Source organism: Dipodomys merriami, unplaced genomic scaffold, assembly GCF_024711535.1.
Source record: "Dipodomys merriami isolate MVZ:Mamm:240054 unplaced genomic scaffold, mDipMer1.0.p SCAF_14, whole genome shotgun sequence".
In the NCBI taxonomy this organism is placed as follows: Eukaryota; Metazoa; Chordata; class Mammalia; order Rodentia; family Heteromyidae; genus Dipodomys; species Dipodomys merriami.
The window spans coordinates 39,985,802-40,013,218 of NW_027202715.1; the positions used below are offsets into that span (position 1 = coordinate 39,985,802).

The 27,417-nt window shown below is 50.2% G+C and overlaps 1 protein-coding gene across 3 annotated transcripts in view; it reads right to left on the reverse strand.

The window, feature by feature from the left end:
- LOC138826197 (cartilage acidic protein 1-like) overlaps positions 1–27,417 on the reverse strand; it is a 146,271-nt gene that overhangs the window by 16,049 nt on the left and 102,805 nt on the right. For all 3 annotated transcript variants that reach the window (XM_070021360.1, XM_070021359.1, XM_070021361.1), the window contains exons 4-11: positions 26,481–26,617; positions 21,081–21,237; positions 11,129–11,263; positions 7,941–8,086; positions 5,820–5,956; positions 2,230–2,312; positions 988–1,088; positions 339–507 (exon numbers count right to left, since the gene is read on the reverse strand). In XM_070021360.1, coding sequence (XP_069877461.1) covers positions 339–507; positions 988–1,088; positions 2,230–2,312; positions 5,820–5,956; positions 7,941–8,086; positions 11,129–11,263; positions 21,081–21,237; positions 26,481–26,617 — 1,065 coding nt within the window. The remainder of the gene's footprint in view (positions 1–338; positions 508–987; positions 1,089–2,229; positions 2,313–5,819; positions 5,957–7,940; positions 8,087–11,128; positions 11,264–21,080; positions 21,238–26,480; positions 26,618–27,417) is intronic.

Below are 27,417 nucleotides of genomic sequence, written 5' to 3' on the forward strand. Positions count from 1 at the left end.
ACTTCCTGTCCTCATGCTTCTGAGACTTTGTTTTTTTCTATTCGAACTCTATGAACTCGGTATAATCCACACTTCACAGGTCATGTCAGGATACAGAGGCTTTGGGGCAGGGACTCCTACAAGCCAGTTAGAATCCTAGCCAGTTTTTCCAACTCCCTTTCCCTTGAGCTTGGGTTCATCAGAGCAAGCAGGCCTTGACTTCATAGCAGGTGTCCGCCGTGCTGGCACAGTGAAAGGGTGTCTGGAAGATGCTTTGGCTGTGGGAAGTGGAGTCACACACAGGCTACAGGGCTCAGTTTCAGGACCCACTCACTGTTTCCCCCTGAGCCCCTACTTACCCAGGCCGAAGTGCGCCACAGGCTCCATCTCACACAGGTATCCTGAACCCCCATCGATGATCCTCAGGTGGGCCCCACTTTTCTTGGTGTAGAGCACTACCTTGGCCCCCCTGGCAAAGGCCCCAAACCGAGAGCGTGGTACCACTCGCAGCCAGTTGTTGCTGAAGCCCTGCAGGTAGGGAAGAGGATGGGCATCAGCGAGGTGTGTGGGCAGAGCAGGAAGCAAGGATGCTGGGAGGGAAAAGGGAAGAGAGGAGAGCAGAGGAAGGAGAGGAAAGAAAGAGAAAGAAGAGGAGGAAGAGGAGGAGAGCAGGGGCAGAGGAAGAAGAGATAAAGAGGAAGCTGGACAAGAAAGAAGAACACCACAAGGGAAAATTGCTGAAAGGAAGAGGGAAAAGCCAAGAGGCTGAAAAAGAACAGTTTTGGCAGAGAAATGGGGAGGAAGGCAGAGGGGCCAAGGACTTCTCCCAGGAGGCAGTCTTTCCTGAGGTTTACTGTACTACAGGGAATTTACTTGCTCCTAGGCAGCTGGATTTCCATTTCCTACAATGCTGACCAGCAAGCATCCTAGGCTTCTGTGCCCTCATCAACCCTTGGTCCCAGGGAGCATACGGGCTGGGAGCTACAGAATCCTGAGGTCCAGGCATACCTGATTTCCCTGGAAGACGGACAGTGGCTGAGCCATAGATTCTCCATGGGACAAGATGAGGTCCAGCATCCCATCTCCATCAAAATCTGTCACCACGCCTCCTAGAAACAACACAGATTTCACCTTTGGCCACCAGCCAGCAGAACCAGGGAACAGGGACTCTCAGGCAAGTGCAGTGACCACAGCCCTGTGCAGTGATCACAGTGACCTCACGCCTGGAGTTTATGGAACAAGAGTTCCCTTTCTTACCATGGGTGTATGTCACAGGAAACGTGGGTGCAAATAACCTAACCACTGGTCTTTCTGTTAGGGATTGAATAATATACCATAATATAGGTTTGTTGTTGTTGTTGTTGTTGCAATTTATCAAGTGTTTGCACATATACTTTCTCTGTGTGGTCCTCTTTCTTTTCCCTTCCTTCCTTCCTTCCTTCCTTCCTTCCTTCCTTCCTTCCTTCCTTCCTTCCTTCCTTCCTTCCTTCCTTCCTCCCTCCCTCCTTCCCTCCCTCCCTCCCTCTCTCTCCCCCCCTCTCTTTTTCTTTCTTTCTTTTGCTGGTCCTTGGGCTTTAATTCTGGGCCTGGGCACTGTCTCTGCTCAAGGTGAGCACTCTACCATTTAAGCCACAGTGCCACTTCTGGCTTTTTTGAGTAGTTTATTGGAGAATTTCACAGAGTTTCCTGCTCAGGCTGGGTTCAAATCACAACCCTCACATCTCAGCCTCCTGAGTAGTTAGGATTACAGGCATGAGCCACTGGTGCCCAGCCTGTCTGGTCCTCTTTACAACTCAGAAAGGCATGTGGGTCAGACAAGCCTCATTTTATTCAAAACAAGACTTGGCAGAACTGGGTGTAGGGTTTGAATGCTCTTTGTCTGACACCAAGCTGAATGCCAGGAGGTGATGGGTTAGATGCAGGACCCCTGCTGGAGAGAAGTGTCGCATCCTCTGCTTTTTTTTATTCCCACCCTTTAACACAACGAATAAAGCTGCTGGCCACAGATCCACAGATTCCTCCACCCCCAGCAGCTCTGAGGAAGAAGGCACCACACCTCTTCTGCCTTCTGCCTGGCAGTGCCCAGGCTCATTCCTCTACTCTCCTACCCCTGCCCTTGGGTGTCAGCCCTCACTGTGGCAGCGACAGGAGGAGCCCTTCAAAGAAATGGCTGCCCTGCCCCTCCTATGCTTATCCCAAGGTATGGACAGCACAGAGACAAGACTGAGCCCAAGTGCCCAGGGGTCTTACCTGTGCCCCTGCCCTCAGGCTCCAGAGCATCACCTGGATTGAGTTCCTCGATGAGGGGATCTCCGTGCTCCCTGTGGATGACTCTGCAGAGAGACAGACTTGTTCTGATGAGTCCCCACAGGGCCCCTAGACCTAGAGGCCAACCATTCCATTCTGTCCCCTGGGTAGCCACAGGTGTCTGTACAAGCCGCCACCTGGATGCCCATGAGCCTCTCTGATGGTTCCCTTCTTAGGTTTTAATTTATGTTGGTAAATATTGATTTTTCCTTCTCTAATGGATGAATTATAGACAGCCTGGGGAAGGGCAGCTGACGGATGGAGAAGGGCCGGGGCACAACTACCTTCAACTCACCTTCACTCTCCTTTGAGAGGCCCTGGCATTCTCGGTCCTGGAAACGGCCCCCAGCTCAAGCCCATCCAGTTTTCCCTCCTCAGGCCCTCCCTGGCTGACCGTCCTTCTGGCAGCCATCCCTGCCTCCTTTATTGCCTTTCTGGCCTTTATCGCTTTCTGCCTGTATTAGCACTGTGGAAGAACGCATCTTATCTCCTGGCTGGTGTGTGAGCTCTCTGCCGGCTGGCCCTTGGTATTATTCATCTTTGCATCTCTGGCAGCATCTAACACAGTGCCTGGTTTTCAGACGCTTCCAAGCACATGTCGGTGGGATGCAAGGGTGAATGCCGGAGGAGACCAGCAGGAAGAAGGGCTTCCTTTGGGCGGCACAGGTTCTTCCCATGTTGAACTTCCAATCTTTGCCTCACAAATTTGTTTCAGAGACGTCTGCTTTCACTAGCCTGTCTTTCTCTTTCGGCGCAATGCGAACAATGGTGTGAGCCTTCCTCCCTGGCTTTTCTCAGTATATCCAGGCATGGTTGCTCTGCTCTCCCTCCCACCCTCCTTCACCCCCTGCCATGTGGAGCAATGCAAGGAGACTGGGCAGAAGGAAGCTGCTTTTCTCTCTACTACTCTGTCAGCCAGAACCAGAGAGGACCAATGGAGGCTGCAGTGGGTCATGGCTTTTGGGAGATGACCCAGGGTCCACTGAGCTGGCGCAGAGAGCTAAAAGACCATCATCAGGTGCCTGCAGGTGGGGAAAGCATGCTCTGTCCACAGGGACATCTCTGATGAGCATACATATGTCTCTGGTTAGCGCCCTGTGTACCTAGAAGACTTGGGTCTAAATGTGCACAGGCGTGTGCATACCTGCAGGTGTATGGTATGGTGCTGCAGCCTGCTGACATACCCACATTGTGTCCTTATCACTTGTATTCTGGCTGGCTCTGCAGCAGCTGGGAAGCCATCACTTAGATCAGGTAACAATATAGTTAAAGATTCCTAATAATAAAGCCAGCAGTTCCACCATGTTAATTCATTCAGAGAACAAATTCTTCTATGACATCTTCCATATGCCTGTCTTGATAGGGGTCTGGGAGTACAGTGAGCGTGGTGAAGGGGAGGGGGAACAGCTCAGAGTCCAGGCCAGCAGAAAGTTATCACACACAGGGCTGAAGGTGGCAGGGGTGGGGGCGGGTGGGGAGGTGGGGGGTTACAGAACTGGGCAAAGTCACCCAGCCTGGGACAATCCTGGAAGTCTTTTCAGAGGAAGTCTGGCTGAGACCTGTGTGGTGGTGCTGCTCAGATTAAGAGTGAGGACTGGGTCCTGGAAGGCATGGACAGCAGGAGGGACCAGGCTTTAGAACTGAAAGAAGCTTGGGAGGTCTGGTGCTCAAGTATAGTCACCTCATTTGAAAGGGTGGTAGATGACTAGGGGTGTGGTCTGATTTGCATTTCCACAGGTTGTTTGCAGGATCAAGGAGAGGGAGAGGGCAAGAAGCCAATGAGAGCCAGGGAATTGTGGGAGAGAGTGGAGACCAGATCAGAAGCATGCTTAGGTGCAGAAGTTGGAGGAGTCTCCACTATGCCTGGAAGTTTCCGCAATGCCCTTTGTTTTCTTGTGATCCCTCTTTAGATCCCTTTCACTGGCTTGGGTGACACATGTCCTTTGGTATTATTAAAGTATCTGCAGGTTTAAGCACAAGATACTTCGGGTGAGTGTCTAAGATGGAACCTAGCCCCAAGGGGCCTGATGATCTGCTCACTGACAGGTGAAAGGCTTGTGCAGTGAGGGACCGGTGGGGGTTAAACTTTCAGAGCTGCCAGCTGAATGGCAGTTCCTAGAGCAGCCCCTGAGCTGTGTGATCAGGACCTGGCCATCTGCCACAGGGACTTGAGCCCAGCCCCAAGCTTAGTCAGTGGCTTCTGCTACCCCTGCATGGAAACAAACACCACTCTATGGGTTGGCCACCTAGTGACCATCCACTGACAGCCCAAGGCGGAGCCGGCCCAGCTTGGTTGGCAGGGATGGCTGGGAAGGTGAAGCAGGCTGGAAGGGTGGGCAGGGAGGGAGGTGCCTGGGCTCTTGGGCCACAGAGATCAGAGCACTAGACCCCTCAGTGCTCAGGGGCCTGGCAAGTGACACTTGATTAGCCAGAGAAGGAAGGCAGTGTCTCTGTTAACGAGCAATTGATCTTCTGCAATTAATCTGGAAGTTGTGAATAAGCTTTTTGCAAGGTACCTAATTAGTAAATCTGGTGCCTTCGGGGGGTGATTACATCTAGTCAGGATTGATGCCTGGTTAATAATTATATTTTAAAACATGCTTAGTCACAGTTCACACTTTTTATTAACAGTTGTACCTCCCCCCAAAAAAAAGAAAGGGTAGGGATGTGGGGGGGCAAGCAGGTGGTCTGACCCATTTCCTGGTTCCAAGACCTTTGGCTGACCTTCCTGTACAGATGGCCTGAGCCTCAGTAGCATGTATAAGGCCTGGAACAGTGACATCTCGGGCCATTTGGTCCTGAGGTTTGTCCTCGGCAATGGGTCTAAAATTTCAATGTGGTAAGATTCTCCTGGTACCTGCTGTCCTTGTAAGAGAACGGGTGCCAAGGCCTTAGCCCTTGAAAGTTGACCCTGGAGATCAGGGCTAGGCTCTGGGGTTCTATGTTCAGAGATTCTGGTGGTCCCCTGGAGGAATATTACTCAGAAATTCCAACCTTTCTCCTTAATGGGATACTCTGTCTGCTTTGGAATCTTCCTGTTCTTTCTCTGCCATTAACAGTCTCCTCTAGCATCTCCAAGGATACTTTGTAGAGCCCCAATCTCAGTAGCAACATCTCTGGAAGATGTATCCTGTGGTCAAACCTATTTGGAACACTCCATCCATCTTTCGGAAAGTTGCAATACTGTGGTCCTATTACAGGTTCTTGGAAGTCACTGGTAAATAAACCTGTCTGTCTGCTTAACTCAAATTTATCCAGACTCGGAGGTTGACTCTGAGCTCTTCAGTGGCTGCAGGAGTTTCTCTCTAGTGGAGCTTGAGGTGAGGTAAGCTCTGGGCTTTGTTCCTATGCCCATTTTCTGGCCACAGTGAGGGGCTGGTGCCTTACCCTCCATTTCTATGGGCTATTGCTTGGCCTCTGACATACCCTCTGGTCTGTTTCTACACTAGGGACTCTTCCCTCTGGGGACTGACTCCCCAGCCTTTGGAACCCTCCCCTCTGATTCCAAGCCTCCACCCGCCTGTATTCCCTACCGGAAGAGGCGGTTGGCTGAAGAGCTGCGGGAGGCAATGTTGTTGAAGAAGATCTCCAGCTCCTGGTCATTGTCAAAGTCAGCAGCGATGACTGTGCGAACAGGGGAGGGCATGGAGAACTTGGGGGAAGCTATGTCCTGGAGGAGAGAAGACTGGGAGTCAGTGGACAGAAAAGTGGGCAAGCAAGAATCTATACTCCTCCTTCTGTGTGTGTGGTTACAGAGTCCCAACGCCTCTGTAACTTCCACTGTAACGCATTTGGGGTGACCTGGGCCACCATGTGGACCTCAGACTGTGCATTAGGGAAATAAGGAGGAAGAACAAGAGCCATAGCTCATGCTAGTGACTTCTTAGATGGTCCTTGGTCTGGATCAGACTCAGTTCTGCTGTCAGTGTCCTGAGCTAAACAGGATCAGAGATCCCATCTTAAACATGGGGATTGCTTCTAGTTTCAGCTAATGATGGGGCCTGAAACTAAGATTTCTGATGCCGGGTTCCTCTTGCATAGCCATATAGAAGCTGGGAAGTATCAGAAAACTGCCTGCATACATTTGAATCCAGGCTTCATTGCTATCTAGTTATGTGACCTTAGCGAAATTACTTAACCCTTCAGACCTCACTTTTCTCATCAGCAACAGAGGATGATAATAGCTGTCTGGGCTGTGAGGACTGCATGCCAGATGCTGGGCACAGAGGGAGCAAGAGACAGATCATTGGCAACTATACTGCCCTGACCTCCCCGTCAGCACCATGGAAGCTAACTGTGCCTTTAACTGCCACTACTATCTTGTGCTGGTTCTTGGGACTCTTGAGGATTTTTTTTTTTTTTTTTTTTGGTGGAGGAAGTTTCAGGATCAGCTGTATCTGTCCAGGACTCATGGGGAGACTTCCAGACCTGAGGTAGCCCAGCTGGAACCTCTAAGTGCTGGTAGAGTCCTAGAAGGGTCTGGCAAAGGGCCCTAGGTATGGTATTTGCCTCTGAAGCAGGACAAGAACTGCACAGGAAGACCGTACGTTTCTGAGCAGAATATCCTCATTGTAGATGGGCTGTCCAAACCCCAGGCCAATGTAGACAAGGAAGTTCCTACCTCTGGGAAGTTCCCTGCCTCTGCCTCCTCCTACAGCTGCCCTGTTAGCTATAAGAAGGAGCTAGCCTAGACAGCTGGCAAGCTAAGTGGAGACCAGAGAGGGAGGTGGCTCTCATCAGCACAGTAATAAGGTTGGCTCCAAGCTGATCAGCCTGGTCAGGGTGGGCTGAGCAGGGCCTTAAGAGCTGGAGACCCAAGGATCTCTAACTCGTTATTGTTCTATCGATCCTATAAAAATGGAAACCGACATAGCCCCCTTGGGTTTTCTCTACTGGATGCCTGGGCCTCTGAGATAACATCCATAAAGCTCTTAGCATGGTTCCTGGCACATTCAAGGTACTTGATAAATGGAACATTTATTATTATTATTACTGTTCCTGTGAGCTCTGTTCAGGGCCCTCCGAAGGCCAACGAGTAAATACTTTAGCCTCAGTGAACTGACATTTGGGGTCAGATGCTTCTTTGCAGTGGGAACTGTCCAGTGCATTGTGGGATATTCAGCAGTATCTGTGGCCTCTGTCTACTCAATGCCAATGGTGTCCCAGTTTGTCCTGGGAGGTAAGGAGAAAGCCAACTCTGTTGAGAACTTGGGTTCAAACAAAAATTGAATGAAGATGGAAATCATCTCGGATCTCAGGATCACTGGCCCTGAAGTCTGAGAACACCCTTTTTACCTGGGTTTTAGCCTCCACATGAAGAGAGCCCAAGGCGGCACCCAAGGTGGCAGAGGAGCTTGGAGTGGGGCCTCTCCCCGGTCATTGCTTGGAACCATCTTGAAACAATGGCCTCCATGCAGGGAATGCAATCTACCTAACCTGGGATCCTACCATCCCTAGAGGTGATGGGCTCTGACAGCGTTCTGAGAGCCACTGCTCTGGGCCTGATCGTGTTCAGGGAGCCAGGCTGGAGTCCATGGCCTTCTTCATTGTGATGCCACCCCTGTTCTGGAGAGACCCGAAGCAGGTCCTATGACATGGAGAGGCCAAATTGCTGAGCCTGGTAGGGACAGGTGGGAACCAAAGCCCCTTCTTACCCGAAAGCGGACCTTCCCATGAGCGCTCATCTGCAGATAGAGGCGGTGGGGGCCGTTCCAGTTGCCATAGACGATGTCCACTTTGCCGTCACGATTGAAGTCGGCAAGGGCGACACCTCGCCCGTGCTGGTGGGGGTCATCCACACCTGCGGTGGAGGAGCAGGAGCCTCATGTGTATGGAGTGTGCATATACTCTGCAAACACTCATCTTGAGTAGAAGGGAGGGTGACCCTGGGGCTGTCCTCACCCTCCTGGGGAGACAGACACAGCTCTATTCCAGATGTTCTCCATAGAGGCAGGAAGTGGCACGGCTATATATGAATTAACCAGGGGAACCAGGCTGTGTGCTTGGTAAGACACTATTTGTGCTGTTTGGGGTGGCAAGGACTGGGGAAAGCAGAATGGTGGAAATTCTGGGGGAACAAACTCTTTCTCAGCCAGGCCCATGTAGCTATGGGAGATCTGAAGTTGATTATATTATTCTTGTTTAAATCTCCCCAGTGCTCTGTCCAGTTCTAGTTCTTTCTGAAGCTCTAAAAGGCCTTGCTTGACTGTGCCCTAGGGGTCACCGATCCCTTTATCCATTCCTTCTGCTTATCTGTGCTTCTTCCAGGCCTGAAATGGACCAGCCTCTTTCCAGTGGCTCGGCCTTTGCTCAAGCTGTTCTGTCTTCTAGGATGCCTCCCCAGTGCAAGGGTTACTGAGATCCTTGTTTGTCTGCTCAGGGAAGCCTTCCCTGACAATGGCATCTAACACAGCTCGTTCCCATTCTGCCTTCTGCTCCCATCCAGCTCCTGTTTGTCTAATGGTGCCGAGCACAAGTGAGGTTAGGTCCCTTTCCTGTGTCCTTGTTCAGGGTCCAGATGCTCCCTGAGGTCAGCCCTGTGCACACAGAGGACGACCTCAGTGCCTGTGGTTGCCTGGGAGTTTTCAGTAAGTACTTGCTGAATGAATGAAGAGACATAAATAATTTGACAGCAGGCAGACTGGGGATGTTGCTGACAGCAGAAGAAATACTGCGGCCATGACAGAGAAACCCTCGGTGTTCCTGTGAGAGCAGGAAGGGAAGCCTGTGTCCAATGTCACCGCTTATACCATGATGAGCCAACCCTGGGGGAAGACAGAGGGCTCTGTCCTGAGTGACGGCCTGGCCTGAGTGTCTACGGCAAACTTTCCCTGCTCTCCAGGCCAGGCACAGAACTGGGCAAATATGAGCTTCCAAAATGGTAGCCCAAGGCACGGCTGTGCTGTAAATATTGATCCTGAGGGTGGGGATGAGGAGAAGGTGGTGGTGGAGCCTCCCTAAATATTTTGAAGACCAGTGTCTTCTGAGGGAAGGGAAGGGCCTGGAGAAAGGTCAATGAGGTACAGGGCTTGAGAAAGAGGGTTTGCAGAGGACGGAAGGCATCCTCTGATTCCTAGGATTGATACCCCATTAATTCTCAGCAAACTCCCCGGGCTGAGTGTCGGTGGCCTTCTGTGTTGGCCCATTCCTCTCCTATCTATGAGGCACCTTGACAGGGAGCTGGTTCCCTTTCACGGGACGAAGCGGTGCCAGGCTGCATTTCATGGCAGCATCTGTTTGGGTGATGAATGCCCCCTTGACATGTCTTGTTAAACCCCTGCAATCGTTCTGACTTTCAATTATGGGCCTCGCACCTTGCTTCTCTCCTCCTGCCTGATACCTTCTCCCCCTCCAACTTATTTGCTCACCTCTGCTTCTACCTTCATCCCCTATCAAATCCCTTCTCCCCCCCACCCCACCCCATCCTCTTCCCTTTGCTTAGTGATTTTTCAGCAGTGAGGATGTTTGTTGGGGAAGAAGGCAGACAGACAGAGGGCAAGACAGGAAGGGCAGAACAGAAAACTGACTCTCCTATCTGTACTAGGGAAGGAGAAGACAGGCAAACATGGGGAGGAGGGCCGAGTGGCTACAAGATGGGGGTGCATAGGTGTTCAGGGCCAAGAGTCTCCCCTCATGGAGATTTCTGAGTAGGAATCTGGGGGAGGAGAGATCTCAAAGTAGACAGAAGAGAGGGCACATATTCAGGGTTTTGATGTTGTTTGGGCACTAGCTAGATCCATGGGTGTAGATCCCTGCCACTGTGTCCCTGTAGATAAGATGGAAACATAACTAAATCTCCCCTTCATTTGTGAGGTGGAGGGTGAGGAATGGGTATGAAGAAACAGGTTGAAGGGCAGACATCATAGCCACACACATTATTAAGTATCCATTCTGGGATATGGCAATGCTTACTGGGTGACCTTGGTGCCAGGTATTGTGTCAAGACTGAGTAGCCCGGGGCTGGGAATGTGGCTTAGTGGTAGAGTGCTCGCCTTGCATCCATGAAGCCCTGGGTTCGATTCCTCAGTACCATGTACACAGAAAAAGCCAGAAGTGGCACTGTGGCTCAAGTGGTAGAGGAAAAGAAGCTTAGGGACAGTGCGCAGGCCCTGAATTCAAGCCCCAGGACTGGCAAAAAAAAAAAAAAAAAAAAGATTAGTTTTGGGTCCCAGGCCTCGCAGAGCTTAGACTAGTTATGGTGACAATGAAGAAAACTGAGTGGCAGGGGTGCAGGGGGCTGTGGGGTCACACAGGAGAAGAAGCCAATCTCTGTCAGAAGGCACAGATGGAGTTGGGAAAGTCTTCATCAGAGGAGCCATTTGGGTTGAGTGTTAAGGATACAGACAAAGAAGAGAGAGGCCAGTCCAACAGAGGGAATGGCAGGTATAAAGGTCCTGAGGTTGGTGGGATGAGGTTGGTGGGAGGAAGGGGAGCAGAGCTGGGAGCATCAGAAGTGCGGATTTGTATCCTGCCTCTTAATATCATTGGTGGTGCATCTGCCTATTTCCAAAATCTCAGAGCCTTGTCTTTGTGTGGAGTGGTCTTGGCCTTATTTAGGTCAATATCCTTAGTTCCAAGCACCAGCCTGTCACTTAGCAGAGGCTCCATAAGTGACTGCTGAAATGAATGGTTGAGAGAACAGGTGGATGGTTCAAGATGGGAAGAGGGGAACCGCGGATGTGACACCTAGCAAGATCTGAGGGTCCTGGGCTGAGGCTGGCTGCTGGCAGATGGCAGTACCAAGGGTCTCAGGACCATGTGGGAGTGCGCTGAGCTATACGCTGAGCTCCCTGAGCTGTGGGGCTGGGCGGATGGGGCACGGGGCAGGGGTGTACCCACTCACCGGCACTGGCCGCTGCATCCACGAAGGTGCCATTGCCCTGGTTGTGGAAGAGGAAGTTGGGCCCATTCTCGTTGTCACAGAAGATATCTGAGGCGCTGTTGCTGAGGATAGGGCCCACGCTGACTCCCCGGCCCGCTAGGGAAAAAAGTAAAACCACGATAAGCCCCACAAGAGCAGCTCCAGCCCCACCTAGAGATGGGCTGCTTCTGAGGTCTGGGAGAAGCTGCAGTGCTGGTGCCTAAGAAAGGGAATGTGGGGGAGAAGGATTTTGACCTTCTGGATGATTCCCTGAGACAGGCCTGGGCTCCCAGCCCCCAATAAAGCACTGTATGCCAAAGGCTTCATTCCACGCGGCTAGGAACATAGTTCTTCTCCCCCACCTCAACGTGCCAGAGCCGCTGTCTTCAGTAACCTGAAACCCAGCTCTACCTAGTCGAGTCTGGTCAACTCATAGATCCCTTACTAGCCCTCCACTCACTCCCACTCCAAGTCCCAAACACAGTGGGGGTGTTCCTGCTTTAAGAAACCACAGGAGTATCCAGACATGGTGATGCATACCTCTAATCTCTACTACTGGGGAAGCAAAGGCAGGGGGATCATGAGTTCCAGGTCAGCCCAGGCAAAGTCAATGTAACTCTATCACAAAACCAAAGTGAAACAAAAGGACTGGAAGCGTAGCTTAAGTAGTAAAGTGTTTTCTACTATGCACAAGGCTTGGATCAATCCCCAGTAACTTCCCCCGTGCCACGCATGCACACATAAAAAATGTGCAAGGCCAGATGCCAGTGGCTCACGCCTGTCATTCTAGCTACTCAGGAAGCTGAGATCTGAGAATCAGAGTTTGATGTCAGGCTGGGAAACTAAATTAACCATCAAAAAGCTGGAAGTGGAGCTGTGTGGCTCAAGTGGTAGAGCACCAGTCCTACGCAGAAAAAAACTAAAGGACAGTGCCTTGGACCTTGTTCAAGGCCTAGTACCGGCATGTACATGTGTGTCACACATACACACACAAAATTTACAAAAAAAATAGTACCTCAGGCTATATAGGTTCAAGGGTGCTTATTTGCTTTGTTTGATGTAGTAAGCAATTATGTCCATCAATAGTAAACTAGTTGAATGGATTACGGTGGCTCCATATGGTGGATCACTCTGCAGCTACTAAAAAGACAGCATAGATCCATATGCATTGACTTGGAGGAGTGCCTGCGGTATATTGTTAAAAGAAAAAGCAATTTGGCAAGTAATGGTATTGTGTGATCTTACTTTTATTAAAAAAACAGAGAATGACATGAAATTTCTGAGTATACATGTTTGTGCAAGCTTGTTCAAGTCTGGAGCAAAGTTGAATTGAGGAGCGCCTTGCTGGCTCTCTAGATGGGAAGGAGAGATGGTAGTTAGCCTTCCCTTTGAATGTCTTTGTATTGTTTGTTTGACTTGTTGCAATAGTAATTTCTTTTTAAATCCAGAGAGAGAGAGAGAGAGAGAGAGAGAGAGAGAGAGAGAGAGAGAGAGAGAGAGAGAGAGAGAGAGAGAGAGAGAGAGAGAGATGTGTGCGTGTTGTGTGTGTATATATTTGTGCTGGTACTAGAGCTTGAACTTGGGGCCCTTTTGTTCACCCTTAGCTTTATTACTCAAGGGCGGGCATTCTACCATTTGAGCCACACTCCAACTTCTGGCCTGTTGGTGGTTAATTGAAGATGAGTCTCTTGGATTTATCTGCCTAGATTGGCTTTAAGCCATGATCCTCAGATCTCAGCCACCTGAGTAGTTAGGATTTGTGGTCTGAGTCGCTAGTTTGTGTGTGTGTGTGTGTGTGTGTGTGTGTGTATGCATGCACATGTGCACATGCGCACACACATACACACACACACAAATCAAGCCAGCTGTACCATAGACTTTGAAGTTTCAAAGATCAAGTTTCAGCACCCCATATAAAAAAAAAAAAAAACAAAAAACGAATCTTACAATGTCCTGAACAAACCACCCCTAACTTCTGGGTTTCAAATAAAGACTCAAAACCTTTGCTCAGCCATGCCCTCAAATGGTAAAAACACATGCATAAATCAGCATGACAGAATGTGACATGGAGTATAGTTCCAGTTGGCAGTTTATGTTACTCTTTGAGTCTCAGTTTCCTTGTCTGTTAAGTGGGGATGGTGTAATCTGGTTGGTTCTACTCCAGAGATGTTCAGAGGACCAAATGAAGTGAGATCTGCCTGGTAGAATGGGGACTGTCAAAGAGACAAAAGATGACAAGTGACCATGAGAGAGGCAGAGAAAAAGAAACCCTTGTAGTCTGGGAATGTAAATTAGTACAACTGTGATGTAAAACAGTATGGAGTGTCTTCCAAAACATTAAAAATAGACCTTCCATATGAGCCAGCATTTGTACGCTGGAAGGAAATGGGCTCAGTGCGTTGAAGAGACATTGCCTTCCCCTGGTTACTGAAGCTCTATTCACTACAGCCAGGATGTGGCCAACACACTATGTATCTGTCAGTGGAGAAGCAGTTATAGTGTGGTGGTATTTCCACAATGAGGTACTATTTGGCCTTACAAAAGACGAAAACCAGGTCCCTTATGACAACAAGGAAGATGAATACTGCATGATCTCACTCATATGGAATCTAAAGTCAAATTCTAGAAGTAGAGGAGAATGGTTGTCTCCCGGAGCTGGGTGAAACCAAGGAGTTGGGGAAAATGGATGATGTTGGTCCAGTAGGAATAAGTTGAGAAGATGAATTGTATGACACGGTGACTGTAGTTGGTGGCAAAGCACTATATACTTGAACTTGCTAAGAAACTAGGTTTTAAGTGACCTCACTGCAAGAATGTGTGGGAGTACGTGTTAATTAGTTCAGATCAGCCATTCCACAATGTGTATGTATTTTCCAAACCTCATGTCGCAAAGGATAAACATACACAAAGTTTGGATGTCAGGGGAAGAGCTTGTTAGAAATGCCAAATCTCAGGCCCTACAAAAGGGGACCCCTACCTCCTAACACACCTCCTGGTAGTCTATATGCCCATTAGAGCTTGAAATGCATTAAGGAGCGGGTCTGTGTGGCGAGCCTGGTTGCAACAGTGCTCCTGAGTTTGGGTTTCTTCATAAACAAAAGCTCAGGCAGAGCTCTGTGCCCATGAACCAGCCCTCCCTCTGCCAACCTCTGAATGGAGGAGGGAGGCTCTTCCTCTGGGTCCCCACACTCCTCCCACACTGAGAGATACCCTGGAGGGGCCTTCCTCACCTGTGCCAATGGGATCTGCCCAGGCTCTACTGCCCTCACACTTGTTAATACTCTCCGGGCCTCTGCCTCCCAGTTGCTCCCAGATAATCTGATTAGTTCTCAAGGAGAGTCTGTGTGTCATCAAAATGAGCCACTAAATCCACAGCGCTCCTGGACGTGTCCTCTGAGACATGGCATGGCTTTTTAGGAGAGCCACTGAGTAGGGTGGGTGGCATTCAGAGATCTTTTCACAGCCAGCAGGAAGGGTGCTCAGCCTGGACCTGGGCATTCCACTGCTTGTTAAAAGAGGAGCCACTAAGTGGCTGTTGGCAGCTGTCCCTGCCCTGGTCCTGCCAGGCTCCTGTCCAGGGGTGGGCTTCTCTGATACCCTGGCCTAACCCAGGTCCTGGAAATTCCAGGTGGGACTCAGGACTTGCTGAATGCAACTCGGTCTTTTCCCTTCTCTGGGGTCCCCCAGTTTCCTCTCTGCTGCTGGCGCCTAGGCTATGACATATTCCCTTCATTTTCTACAAAGCAGGTTATTTCCCTTTTGGACAAATTTCTAAATCTTTCTAATTAACTAATTGGGTTGGGTTGAAGCCTTGCACCATTTGTAACCTGTAATTACTAGAAAATTACCATGGTAACCACACTACTAATTAGTGGCAATTTATTGCCATGGCAACCGGACCATAACAGAGATGTTACCCACAACTCCTTCTTGGCAAGTTGGCCATACAGTTGGGGAGCAGGTGAAGCCACAGTTGGGGAGTTGGCCCCTTTGGACACTGTCCCCCGCAGCCTTAGGATGAGGCAGGGAATGCCAGGTGTCAGCAACTTCGCTGGTGCCATGGGAAAACTGTTCCGATCAGTAAACCCCATCCAATCCTTAAAGTAGCTTGCCACTCTTCCTCCCACTGGGCCAAAGACAAAGATATCAGCAGTATCTCCTCCCAGGACCTCTTCTGCTTCTTTCTCCTCCTTTATCACACCCCCTCCCCTTCCCCCCTCCCCCCACCCCACCTTGAGAGGTTTAGCATACACCATATGGGAATACCCAGGGGGCTATTTGGAACATCTTTATTTAGCCACAGAGAATGATATCCTCACAGATTTGGCCTCACTTTATATCAATTAATTCTTTTCTATTTGAGGCCAGAACATTTCTCAAGGGACAAAACAATTCCCCAAGTAAGACTGGAGAGAGTACACTGGTGGGGAGAGACAGATCTGAAGACTGTTAAGTCTGAGTTTGAGCTGTGTCACCCTGGGCACATCATTTCACCTTTCTGGGCTTCTGTTTTCTCATCTATGACAGAAGATGCAGTAATAATAGCTCCTTCTCAGAGCTGTCATACATATGAAGTGAGATGGTTTGTGGAAGATACCTTGGAAAATGTCAGGTGCCACCTAGTCATTAGCTGGGACTATTTACCACCTGCTGGGCGAATAATATCACTTTGTTTTCCCCCAACACTTTTAAGCTTCAAAGCCCTCCCTGTTATGCTAAGGGCTTTGAATGCTCTTCCTTCCCTCCCCACCCCTCCCCACGACTTCTGCTCACTCCTCCCATCAGGCTGGGTGGGATTATGGGGGAAAACCTCTCTACAGTCCCTACTTCCTTCTGTCCCATTACACCTCCCCTGGACTATTTGCCCATTGGACCTAAGCCCCGCAGGGCAGCCTTGGTAATCCTCAAGAGTGGCACCACTAGACCTCTGGTGCTTCCAGGGCAGATCTTAGATCACACCAAGGCCAGACTTCAGGGATTGGGTTTTAAGATGAAAAAAAAAAAGTTATGGGATGGGGCACATGCTGCCCAATGGTTCCAGACTATGGGTCTGAAGACCCAGGGGTGAAAGTCTAGGAACACAGATCGCTAAGGAAAGATTCTCAAGGATCTTGTCTAGATTCTGCCTCTCTCTGGCTGCAGGACTAGGGGCCTTGTAATATGGGCAGGGGAATAAGAAGATCCTCAAGGCTATTACTAACTTCACTTTGTGTGAGTGTCTTGTACTGGGTTTGAACTCAGAGCCTCATCCTGGCTAGGCAAGTACTTTACCACTTGTGTCACATCCCGGCTCTGCAGGATGCATGAGAGTCTACCAGTTGTTCCTTGGATGGGAGGTTTCCAAACCTCGGTGGCAGTGCAGGAAGGAGCTCCCTCCTCCCAGTGTCCACCACTCAGCAGCAAAGGGCTAAGGAGAAACTTAGCTAGCATGAGCTAGGTAAAGGAGGGAGTGGTTGGAAGAGTTGCTGGGTGCTGGATAATAAGAACCCTGTGTTTGCATCTCCTGTCAGAGTCACAACACCTCAAGATGCATCTTGTCACCACCACTTTCTTTTTTAACCGAGAATTTTTTTAAGTATATATTTATCATGTATAACATGTTTTGAAAAATGTGTACATTACCAAATGGATAAATCAAGCTCATTATGCAGCATCTCACATACTTATTTTTGTGGTGAGAACACTTCAAAATCTATCCTGTAGAATATTTGCAAGACTGCAGTCACTGTTATTAACTAGGGTCGCTGCCATGTGCAATGGAGCTCTTGAACTTACCCTTTCTGAAAACTAAAAACTCTTTTCCTTTGATTGATCTCTCCCTAGTCTTCCTCAAGTTACTCCTATTTCCAACGTCATGAAACCGAGGCTAATGGAGCCTTCGCGCCACCAATGATCCTGACCACCGGTGAACTCCCCAACCTGCTTTTGAAACAGTTCTGCTAAGGGGCGCTCTCACTAGGGAGGATCTGTACTGGCATGTGAGGGGTATATCCCAGAGTGGTCAACTCATCTGGATACTACTCTAATATCCCTTGTGTTAGCTGTGAAAAATAGGTTAAAAAAATAAGTTTCTATTCTACAGTGTATTTGTGTTGATTTTAAAAAGAATAATGACGTATTCTCCTGACCAACCAAATGTATCTGACACCCAGGGAAATGGTCCCTGTGTATCCTGGGCTTTGGGGAGCCCTTGCAGGCTTGATCTAGATTCCTTAGGGGGTCCCTGGCCTGTGCAGAGGAGCCTACCACTCCAGCTCCCCCGGGGTGTGGCTGGCAGACCTGGCTGTGCTCCTACAGAAAGGTCAGCATTAGCCTGGAGCTCCTAGCCCCCCCACCCTGCAACCCCTAGTCATGAAACTGATGGGGATCTGCCAGCAGGGCTCAGCTGGGCTTTAGGCCTCTCTGTCTCCTCTAATAATGACTTCCTATAAATCAGATCTGCCCTCCGCTTTGTTCTACACTGCTCCCAGCCAACAGCAAAACTCCCCACCCCACCTCATAAATCCACCTTCATTTTCTTTCCAAATTTCTTTTAAGGCTTCTTTAATCACCACCTTACAGCCCAGGCAGATGCTCCCTCCAAGGGTGAGGCCCGGAGGCAGGACTCCTGGGGGAGTGGCTGGAGGCTGCTTCTGTGGGAAGGAGAGAGAAAGCTGACTCCAGTGGGGAGGGAATGAGGAGGTCATGCTGTGCCCTGGGCTGAGGCCAGGCGGGGATTAGGGGGACACAGACAAAATGCCTCCAGGGCAGAGTGGCCTGCCTCCTTTGTTTACCTACTGAGCTTAGCACTGGCTCTTGGGAGATGCCCAGCAGAGGGTCCCTGGAGTCACTCTGTCAGAGGCCAGGGCAGGAGGCTGTATTTGAATGTGACAGGCATTGCCTGTGCCAGGCTAAGAACCAGGATTGCCCCACACTCCCTTCCTCCCTTTCATCTTCAACACTCTATTGCAAAGAGAGAAGCTAGGGTTGTGAGAGGGAAGGTTTACCATGGCTGTCTGCACAGGCAGGTAGAATGTCCATGGCGCCCTATGCCAGACTCTGGCCCCTTAGTTAGCTGCCAGCCCAGTCAAGGTGCTCAGAGGCCGAGGAATGTTCCCAAGGTCACTGGGTCACACAGTATAGGACTCTTGACTTCCCATTTTCTCCCTTTATGTTTTGTGCTAGGTTCTGCTGGGTGCAACCCGGGATTCCCGTGCAGGTCAGCTACCTTTTCTTGTCTCCAAGAGGTCCTGGACAGTTGCAGAAGTTAGGGTCCAGGATTCTCATGAAGCCACAGCATAGGGGAGCTGTCTGCCTATTGTCTTTGTAGATAGCAGCAGCTCATGCCCCCTCCTGGGGCCCACAGTCCCCCGAGAGTGAGCCTATCAACCACTAGATGGCACTGTAACCCAGCAGACCAGCGGTGGCTTTGGGAATCTTTGGAGAGACCTCCCCTCCCCCTCTTCCTCAGAGCTGGACAGCCTGTGCATGGATGGTACCGTTGCCCCACCAGCTGCCCTGGCAGCCGGGCTTCACCTTTCCTCACCCCTGCTTCCCTGAGCAATCCAGGCCAAGCAACTGCTTCACCTTGGCAACTTGGGTCTGTGTGCCAAGGTTGGGGTGCATTCCCAGTCGGTGAACCAGCTGCTGGAGTAGGACTGTCAGGCTGGATGGAGGTCAGCTGGTGGTGGCAGATCAGGCATTGGGAAATAAGGCCCTGAGTATGAGTTTTACTCAGTCTCCTAGGTGACCTTGGGCAAGTCCTTTCTCCTGCCTGGACTTGCATTTGGCCTGGGTAAATGAGGGGTTCTCTCTACTCACAGGCCTGTCCAGCAGGTGGGAGGCTATGAGGCTTGACTGCGAGACCTCAGTTCCCTGGTGCAGATCTGCCCATGGCCTGCTTGTCTCCAGCCTGCTCGGGTCATGCCCACCCCCTCCTGCCTTCCTTCTGGCTTCCCAAACCCCTTGGTACTGGCCTGGCACTAAGCACTGGCCACCAGCCTAGAGCCTCAGCCATCAGACTGAGCTCAGCATGGTAGCCTTTACATTTGGGGTCTATTCCTGCGGCTTGTGGGGGCACTTGGGGCTAGTTTTCCAGCCAGATGTCCATGTGCCATTAGCTAAGTGGCAAGAGGGGGTATTTCAGGGTAGTATTGGGGGGCTTGGCAGACAGAGAAAGGGTGGGCTGGGGGAAGGAAAGCAGACAGAATAGTTACTTGGTGGGCCAAATTGGTTCTTGTCAGCCAAATGGCTTCTGGAAGTCTGCAGGGCTGCTCTTATGCATCCTCTGGATACGCCAGCTGCCCCCGACCTCCTCCATGCCTCCACAGAGGCTGGGGTCCTCTCCTTGGGCTGCCCCAGCTTTCTAGCACAAGCCAGAACAGTTGGCTGGTGCGCCCATAGCATCTCTGTTCCTCAGCTGTCTCCACTTGGCCCCCCTTCCCCTTCCTGGGTTCTGTGCCAGCCCAGCCAGTGTGAACAATGCCCCCTCCATCCTCCAGCCTCTTGCATCCTTCTATTCTATGGGTAACTGCTCTCTCAGTCCTTGCCTCCCTTCCATCCCATCATTTTCAAGTGCTCCATCCCCCAGCCCATCCCCTCCCTTTCTCCTGCAAGATCAAGGCACTTAATTGCCAAGCCAGCTTAGTGCACAGAAATGGGAGCTACTCAGAAAAATTGACTGTACCAATCTAGACTGAAGCGCTTGCATGTTTATTCCTTTCCCAGGGAAACGTGGTTTATTACTGACACTCAGCCTTTCGGCGCTGTGTTCACACACGGAGCTTTCAGGCACTTTGATGGGGTTTGGGCTGCACAAACTGTTTTATTGTCTAGCTATTTGTCCCCACAAACTTTGTCAGACAGGTTAACATTAATCTCATTTCACAGAGGTGGAGAGTTGGCTAGGAAAGGGCAGCATAAACCCAGAGGGCGGGAGGAGAGGCAGGGACAGACTTTCCTGGGTAGAGATTTGAGATTTTTGCCACCAGCCAGACATCTGGAGACAAGAGGGTGGTCCACATGACCTCTCATGCGTCCTTCTAGTTCTAGGATTCGGGTTCAAGTTGGCTGTCCCTTTGGAAGTGTGTAGTACAAGTTGGGACGGCTTTATGGGGAAGGTCAACTAATGAGAGGGCGGGTGTGAGGCTGAAGCTGTTGGAGAAGTTGTGTACAGCCTTGGCTTCCTGATTGTTGGCACTCAAAACAGGAACTGGATGGCTCTGCCATCAGCGGTTATTGGCAGATCATCAGAGTTTAGTCAGCAGCCGTGCTGGAATTAGAAAAACAGCCTTCCCTAGAAAGATCTCCTTGTCAGAGACTCTGACAATAGGTTCCCCATCCAGAAAGATGGGGTGGGGGGGTAGGGGGAGAAGAGTGTGCCTTAAAAAAAAGTGCTGGAGAGGTTTTGGAACAAGAACACAATTCTTTGAGCTCAGTTATCCGAGACGAGACCCAGCTGAAGCTTAGGGATTTAGCACTCAATTCCTGGCCGCTTATGTGTAAGTAAATAATTTCATCTGCTGTTTGGCAATAAAGAATGCTTTAAATCTCAGCCTTTGTGATTTGTCAAGTTCTGCCCCCCCCCCCCCAATCCAGAATGTGCTGCTCACCTATCACTAAGGTTAACGCAGGGAACAGGGCAAGGGGTGCCAGAGAGGGGGTGCCAGGCTGGTGGTCCCACTTCACTTTCTGGCAAGTATTGAATGCCACTGTTCCCCCGACTAGGCTCGCCAAAGCTCACATCTGCCAGGGGTGTCCCCAAGCTTGGTGAGGCGGTGTGGGAGGCGCCTGGTGTGAGGGGTGGGTGGAACAATGCCTCTGTCTTCCCCTCCTCAGAATTAGAAGCCTGCTCTGTCCTCATGGTCACTAATGCATTGGACTCAGCGTTGTGGGGCTTTGGCCTCCAGCCCCAGCCCCTCTCCTCCCACCACAGCCTTCCTGGCCCTCCACATACCTGTGTATTTGCTGACCCCAGCCTCAGCAGCCACATCTCTGAGTGCCAAAATACCCCGGGAGACGTCACTGGCCTCAGGGTCCATTTCAATGAGGGCATCAGGCCCCACATTGCCATAGGCATAGTTCGCAATGTAGATGGAGTAGCGCCCAGAGCCCTGAGGAGGAAGGGAAGGGGAGATAGTGAGGAGCCCCATCACGACTTTCCCAGAACCCCTGGGCCCCCCCAGCACCTCATTGTAGCTTGGTGTCTTCTTCAAGTCTGCTTCTGATGGTTTCATAGGTTGGTGGAGCTACAACAGGGAAGAGACTTTGTACAAAGGCTGCAGTGTGAATGATACCCCCACCACCCCACCCCAAGTCAACAAAGCAGCCCTTCTCTTTCCTTCTATCCTGTTCCAGAAGAATGCATCCCTCCCTCTCCCCCACAACCCTTTTATAGACAATTTTCTAATGTGCCTCCCTCCAGCTGAGCTCTCTCCAGCTGCCAGCCAGGGTAGCTGCTCAATAAATATTTGCTGATTGATTGATCTACCAATTCCCATTATTCTCTCTCTCTCTCTCTCTCTCTCTCTCTCTCTCTCTCTCTCTCTCTCTCTCTCTCTCTCTCTCTCTCCCTCCCTCCCTCCCTCCCTCCCTCCCTCCCTTCCTCTCTCTCCCCATTCAAGCCCACTCCAGCCAAGATGACAAGCAAATTCTAGGATCATGTCTCCCTTTCCTCCTTCCCACCCTGCGCTTCTTCATTTCTTATTTTTTGGCAGAAGGAAAGACACAGACTTGCAGGGGTCTTCCTTTCTCTTCTATCCCCTTCTTCTCCCCATACTAGCAGCAAGAAATATTTCATTGCTTCTGCCTTTATAATACTGTCTCAATTTTTTTTCCCTTTGCATCTAGGAGAAGCCCCGGGCGCCGGCTCCTCTTTGCTATAGCCATCCTCTTCTGTAGTCCAAACACTGCGGATAAAAGATTCTTTTCTGCTGTTATTATAATGGTGTTATTTCTTCAATGGATGCCTCCTTCTCCCCAAGAGATCCACACGATTTCTAAATCACTTTCCCAGCTTTCCTCTCATCTTTTTACCATTCTCCCCCAGTGACTGTTCCTTGAGAACCAACTATGGACAAGGTGCTTGGTGACAAATGTACTAAAGACATGGCCCCTGTTCTTAGGTGGCTTAGAGTCTAGTTTGAAAGAGGACAACAGGATTGAGGCAACAGAATTGCTAGTCACCTTTTTTCTTACTTTTTTTTGCTTGCTTCTTTCTCTGATACAAAGCCATTATGAGCAGAAATCTCATTCCATCTAATTTGTCACTGACATTAGATCTTCTTGGGGTGATTCTTTTTTTGGGGGGTAACTGAGGACAGGAAGGAGCTTGGGGTCTCAGGTGGATGCAGAGGCATCACTAGTTACACTAGAGTATTGCGAAGATTGCACAGGATTCCCTGTGTGCACTGAAGAGGCGCTCCTGGCCTGGAGCTTCTAGCCTGGTGTTCCTAGCCTGGAAGTGAGGACTTCACTATCAGAAGTTCAGAAAACATTTTCCACTGAAGTGGAGGGGAAGACAGAGGATGGAGGCGGGAGAGAGAAGGAGGTATCCAAGGAAAGCCATTGTTCAATGTGGACTAGAATATAAAATGCAAGGTAGGGGGTGTCAAGGAACAAAGTCAGAGAAGGTAGCAAGACTACTTCCTTCTGTATTGCTCGTTTGAGTCTATCATGCTACCTGGGAACTGATGCTTCCTCAAGTCTTGTTCCTAAAAGTAGTCCCTCGACCAGCTGCATGGATGACATCCGGGCGCATCTTAGAAATGGAGAATCTCGCACTCCACTCCAGACGGGCCTGATGAGAGTCTGCATTGCAAGACCTCCCTGGACTCCCAAGTAGAGCCGAAGTTGGGTACACATTGCTTTACAGCATGTTGGCTTCTTAATTAGCAGATGACTTTGAGAGGCTCTCACCCATCCTGGAGCTCAGTACGTGTGATTGGGTGAAGAGTGAATGAAGGGGGCTGAACAGAAAAGTGCACAACCGCGAACCATTCCTGACCCCACCAGCTGTTAGCGAGCTCATGAACAAATGCGCAATTAAACTCAAATGGACAGAAATGTACTCTGCTAGAGATTAGGGAGATTTATAAAATTCAGTGATACCTATTTCCTTCAGTTTATTGAGGGTGATAAAGCAGGTGCATGTAAACGTGTTGTAGTTGTAGAAGGTTGTAGAAATTCACATGTGAACTTGACCACAATAATTCTAAGAGGGTGAGACGATTTCGGGGCACAGAAGATGTTTCTGGAGTTCTGGTTCCAGAGCAATGATTCTTATACATTAGCCCATCTCAGAATCACCTGTTGAAAACAGAAGCTAGGCCCCAGCCCTCAAGTTTCAGATTCCAGAGGTCTGGACTGGGCCACAAGAAGGAGAGATTTTAACAAAGCCCCAGCAAGTTGAGGCTACAAGTCCCACTTTGCAAAACACTGGTTGAGAACAATCAGCCTGGTCCTAGTCTAATGTCTAATGTGCTTGGAAAGCAGCCCCCCTCCGCCTCCCCCCCAGCCAAATCCCCCAGCACCCTGCCTCCCTCCCTCCCTCCCTTTGTGTAGGGCTACGTGTCTGCACGTGCTAAGTGGGGCTCAGATTCCCCGCTTCCTGGCAGGGTTGTTGAGAAGATGAAATGAGACAACGTATGCGAAAGGTCTTTGAAAAGATAAAAATGCTATATAAACATGAGGCATAATCATTATCGACCAGGGAACGCTTCTTGTAAGAGATCAGCTTTGAGCGGGATCCAGAAAAGAGGCTGAGTGATGAGGGAGCTGTAGATATAGGACAGGCCAGCATCCAGGTTTGGGGCAGATCTTGAAGGAGGGGGTAGAAGGGGAGTGGGAGAGAGCAGCTTATGGAAGGGGAGGGGAAGGGGAGGGGGTATTTACCCAAAGCTGTGCTCTCAAACTTAGTGTCATCTGCAGGGCTAACTGACCTAATTGACTCTTAGAATGGTAGGCTCCACCCCCAGAGGTTCTGGCTCTTGAGGTCTTGAGGGCTGAGATAGGCCCAGAGAATAAATCCTCTCTCTCTCTCTCTCTCTTCTTCTTCTTCTTCTTCTTCTTCTTCTTCTTCTTCTTCTTCTTCTTCTTCTTCTTCTTCTTCTTCTTCTTCTTCTTCTTCTTCTTCTTCTTCTTCTTCCTCTTCTTCTCTTCCTTCCTCCCTTGTTCCCTCCCTCCCTCTTCCCTCCCTCCCTCTTCCCTCCCTCCCTCTTCCCTCCCTTTCCTTATTCCTTCCCTCCTGCCCTCCTTTATTCCTTCCTTCCTTCCTTCCTTCCTTCCTTCTGCCAATACTGGGTACTGTCCTTTAGTGTTTTTGCTCAAGGCTAGCCCTCTACCACGTGAACCACTGCTCCACTATCATCTTTTTTACTAGTTAATTAGAGATAAGAGCCTCAACTGACTTCTGCTCAGGTAGGCTTCAAAACTCCATCCTTAGATTCCAGCCTCCTGAGTAGCCAAGGATTTGGAAATGTGAGCCACTGATACCTGGAGAGAATTTTCATCTCAAGCAGAAGTGATGCTGTTATACTTTGACCAGGTACATAGGTCAGGTGCAAAGACCAGGGCGAGTACTGTACCAGATCCTGTGATTAGAACTTGTGTCTGATACCATGTCACCTAGTGGTAAAGTAGTAGAGAAGAGAAAAGGGGTATGCTTCACTTTCAGGCAAGCAGGGCTCAATTCTCAGCTTTGCCAGCCATAGGCTGTGGAGTTCAGGTCAATTGCTTCATTGCTCCAAGCCTTAATTTCCGTATCTGTAAAAGGGGTAATAACACTCACAGGCTTGTAAGGATTGGGTAAGAAGAGGCCGTAACACTAGCCCTGGATGTGGCATGTGCTTAGTTGATAGCCTGAGCTTCTCTTAGAGTTGATATTCCTATCTTTCGGCTTCTATACTGTTGGCCTCTCTTCCCTCCTTCTCCCTGGTTCCCAGGCCCAGGGACCACCATGGTTGAGGCTAGACTCCCGGATCACCTCTTCCCTTGGTAACCACTAACTCCTTCTAGTTTCCTGAGGCTCCAGAGGCTGCAGTCAGGCAGTGGGCACCATGTTGCAGTGCCAGGGAAGCTTTTTATTTTATTTTTTGCACTTCACATGATGCTTTTGTCCTGTGGTTAAAGTCTTGGGTGTGCAGACAACCTTGTTAGGACAAAGGATGCATCTCTTCATGATTAACCTTCATGCCCCTGCTCCTACTTGTTAGAGACATTTCCCAGGTTAGCTAGCTTAATCCTAGCCAGGGAGGCAGGAAGCCAGGAGGAGCCAGGTCAGAAGCCCCCAAGCCGTGACCCAGGCATGGCACCCTATGGCCCTCTGCACTCTCCAGGGCCTGTTCAGAACCACTTCACCATCCCCTCCCACCAGGCTGGAGTCCAGGTGGCTGGGATTCAGGTCAGGGCTAAATGTGGCTTCACAGCCCAGCTTGGCTTCTCTTCCCAGCACCAGCTTGTTAAGAAATAAATATTTATACCTGGCACCTGCCTTCTCCCAAGGCCTGGAGGCCCCTGCTGTGAAGATTCGCGCTGAATCCCCAATCCCCTGCGTGCCACCTCAATTTGAGTGAGCCCATCCCTTCGGCCTGCCCCAGAATGGGGGCTAGAAATGCTCTGGAGAAACAGGGTGGCAGCTGGGCCCCTGATTTCAGTGATGGCTGTTTAGAAAGCCAAGGAGGTGGGTGGCAGGGGAGCAGGTGACGGGAGGGATAAATCACCTTCACAGCATGCCTCTGGCTCTGCTTTGGCCTGCTGGGACACAAGCCCCCGTGGGCAGCTGCCCCTCACACAGGACGGAGGTTGCAGCTGCTCCGGCCCCTCTCACATGTCCCCATACTTTGGGTTGGCTCCTCTGGGTAGAGTGCACTGGCATACGCCTTGTTACACATTCATTTGTTCCATAGGTCCCCACAGTGCCATGCAATGCCTAGCACACAGGGGGCACTTCATGTTAGCTGAATGAATGAATGAGCACAGGATTTTGCTAGATGCTCCATATCCTAGACATGCCAATTATCTATTTTGGATCTCTCCACTTAAGTCACTGCTCCAAGCTGCGTCTCCGGTCCTCCATTGTCCAGTGGACATCCCTGGCTTTTTCCCTGAGAGTTGCTGGGAGGGATGCAGAGGATAAAGGGTGTGAAAGGGACATCACAATGCAGCCTGTAAGGCCTCATTGTGAATATTCAGCACTCATTATGCAAGACGCTGTGGGAGTGGCTAGCAAGGTGGTACAGCCATGGCTGCAGCCTTCAGGGCTCCCTGCCACCATTCTGTCAGAGGGCATCTACCCTCTGGCTCTGCTGTCATTGTGTGTCCTTGCTTCTTCCCAGGCCCCTGTACATCCTGCACTCACCATCCTGTCCACACAGGCCACTGAGCGTCCAGCGAAGAGGCTGGCCACCCCACGGGCCACGTTGACCTCATCACTCAGGATGTCTTCCCACCGATTATTGCGGAACTTGAATAACTTGTCTGTGTATGTGGCTACCCCTGGAGAGAGAAGGAAAAGAGGGCTAGTTAGTCATGGACAGAGTTCAGGTTCTGACTTCTGGACATGTCTCCTAGGACCCGATAGGTGTCTGGGCCCAAAGTGGATGAGGGAGGGGTAGGATTCATCCATAGGGAAGGTCCTATGCAGGTGAGAATCTTTGATTTGGGGACACTCAGCTGCGAACTTGATTCTTTGGCTGGCCCAGGGAAGAGGTTTAAGCCAAGGGAGACAGCATGGGATGGTGGTTATGAACTTAGGATTTGGAGTTAGTGAGCTCTGGCTTCAATCTCAGTTATACCTAGATTCTACTTTATTGCGTGGCACCCTGGAGTCTCAGTTTTCTTGTTTAGTGGGATGGTAATCATGTCTACACTCAAGGTTCCTGAGAGCTAGAAGAGAGGAGGCACATTAAAGGTCTGGCACAGTGCCCCTCCCCTAGAATGGTGGCTATTATTAGAAATGACTTTTCCCCCATTTTATATACAAGCTACTCCTCAAGGTCCTTTATAGAGACCCCAGCTCTCCATTGCAGGGGTTTGGTGAGAGTTGGTGATTCTGAGAGAGTTTGGAATGTGAATGACATCCAGTGTGTGTGTGAGCTAAGAGTGTGTGAGCAAGGAAGACTAGAGTGAGAGGACTAGTGAATGAGCATGGGATTGAGAACAGGTGTGTGAGAACAGTGTGTGTGTCAATGGAGCCTGGTGAGGGGTGAGCGGTGAAGAGAGTGTAGGTATGAATGTGAGTGTACAGAGGAGAGCAGTGAATGTACAACACTCCAGGGGGCTCAGCACAGCACAGC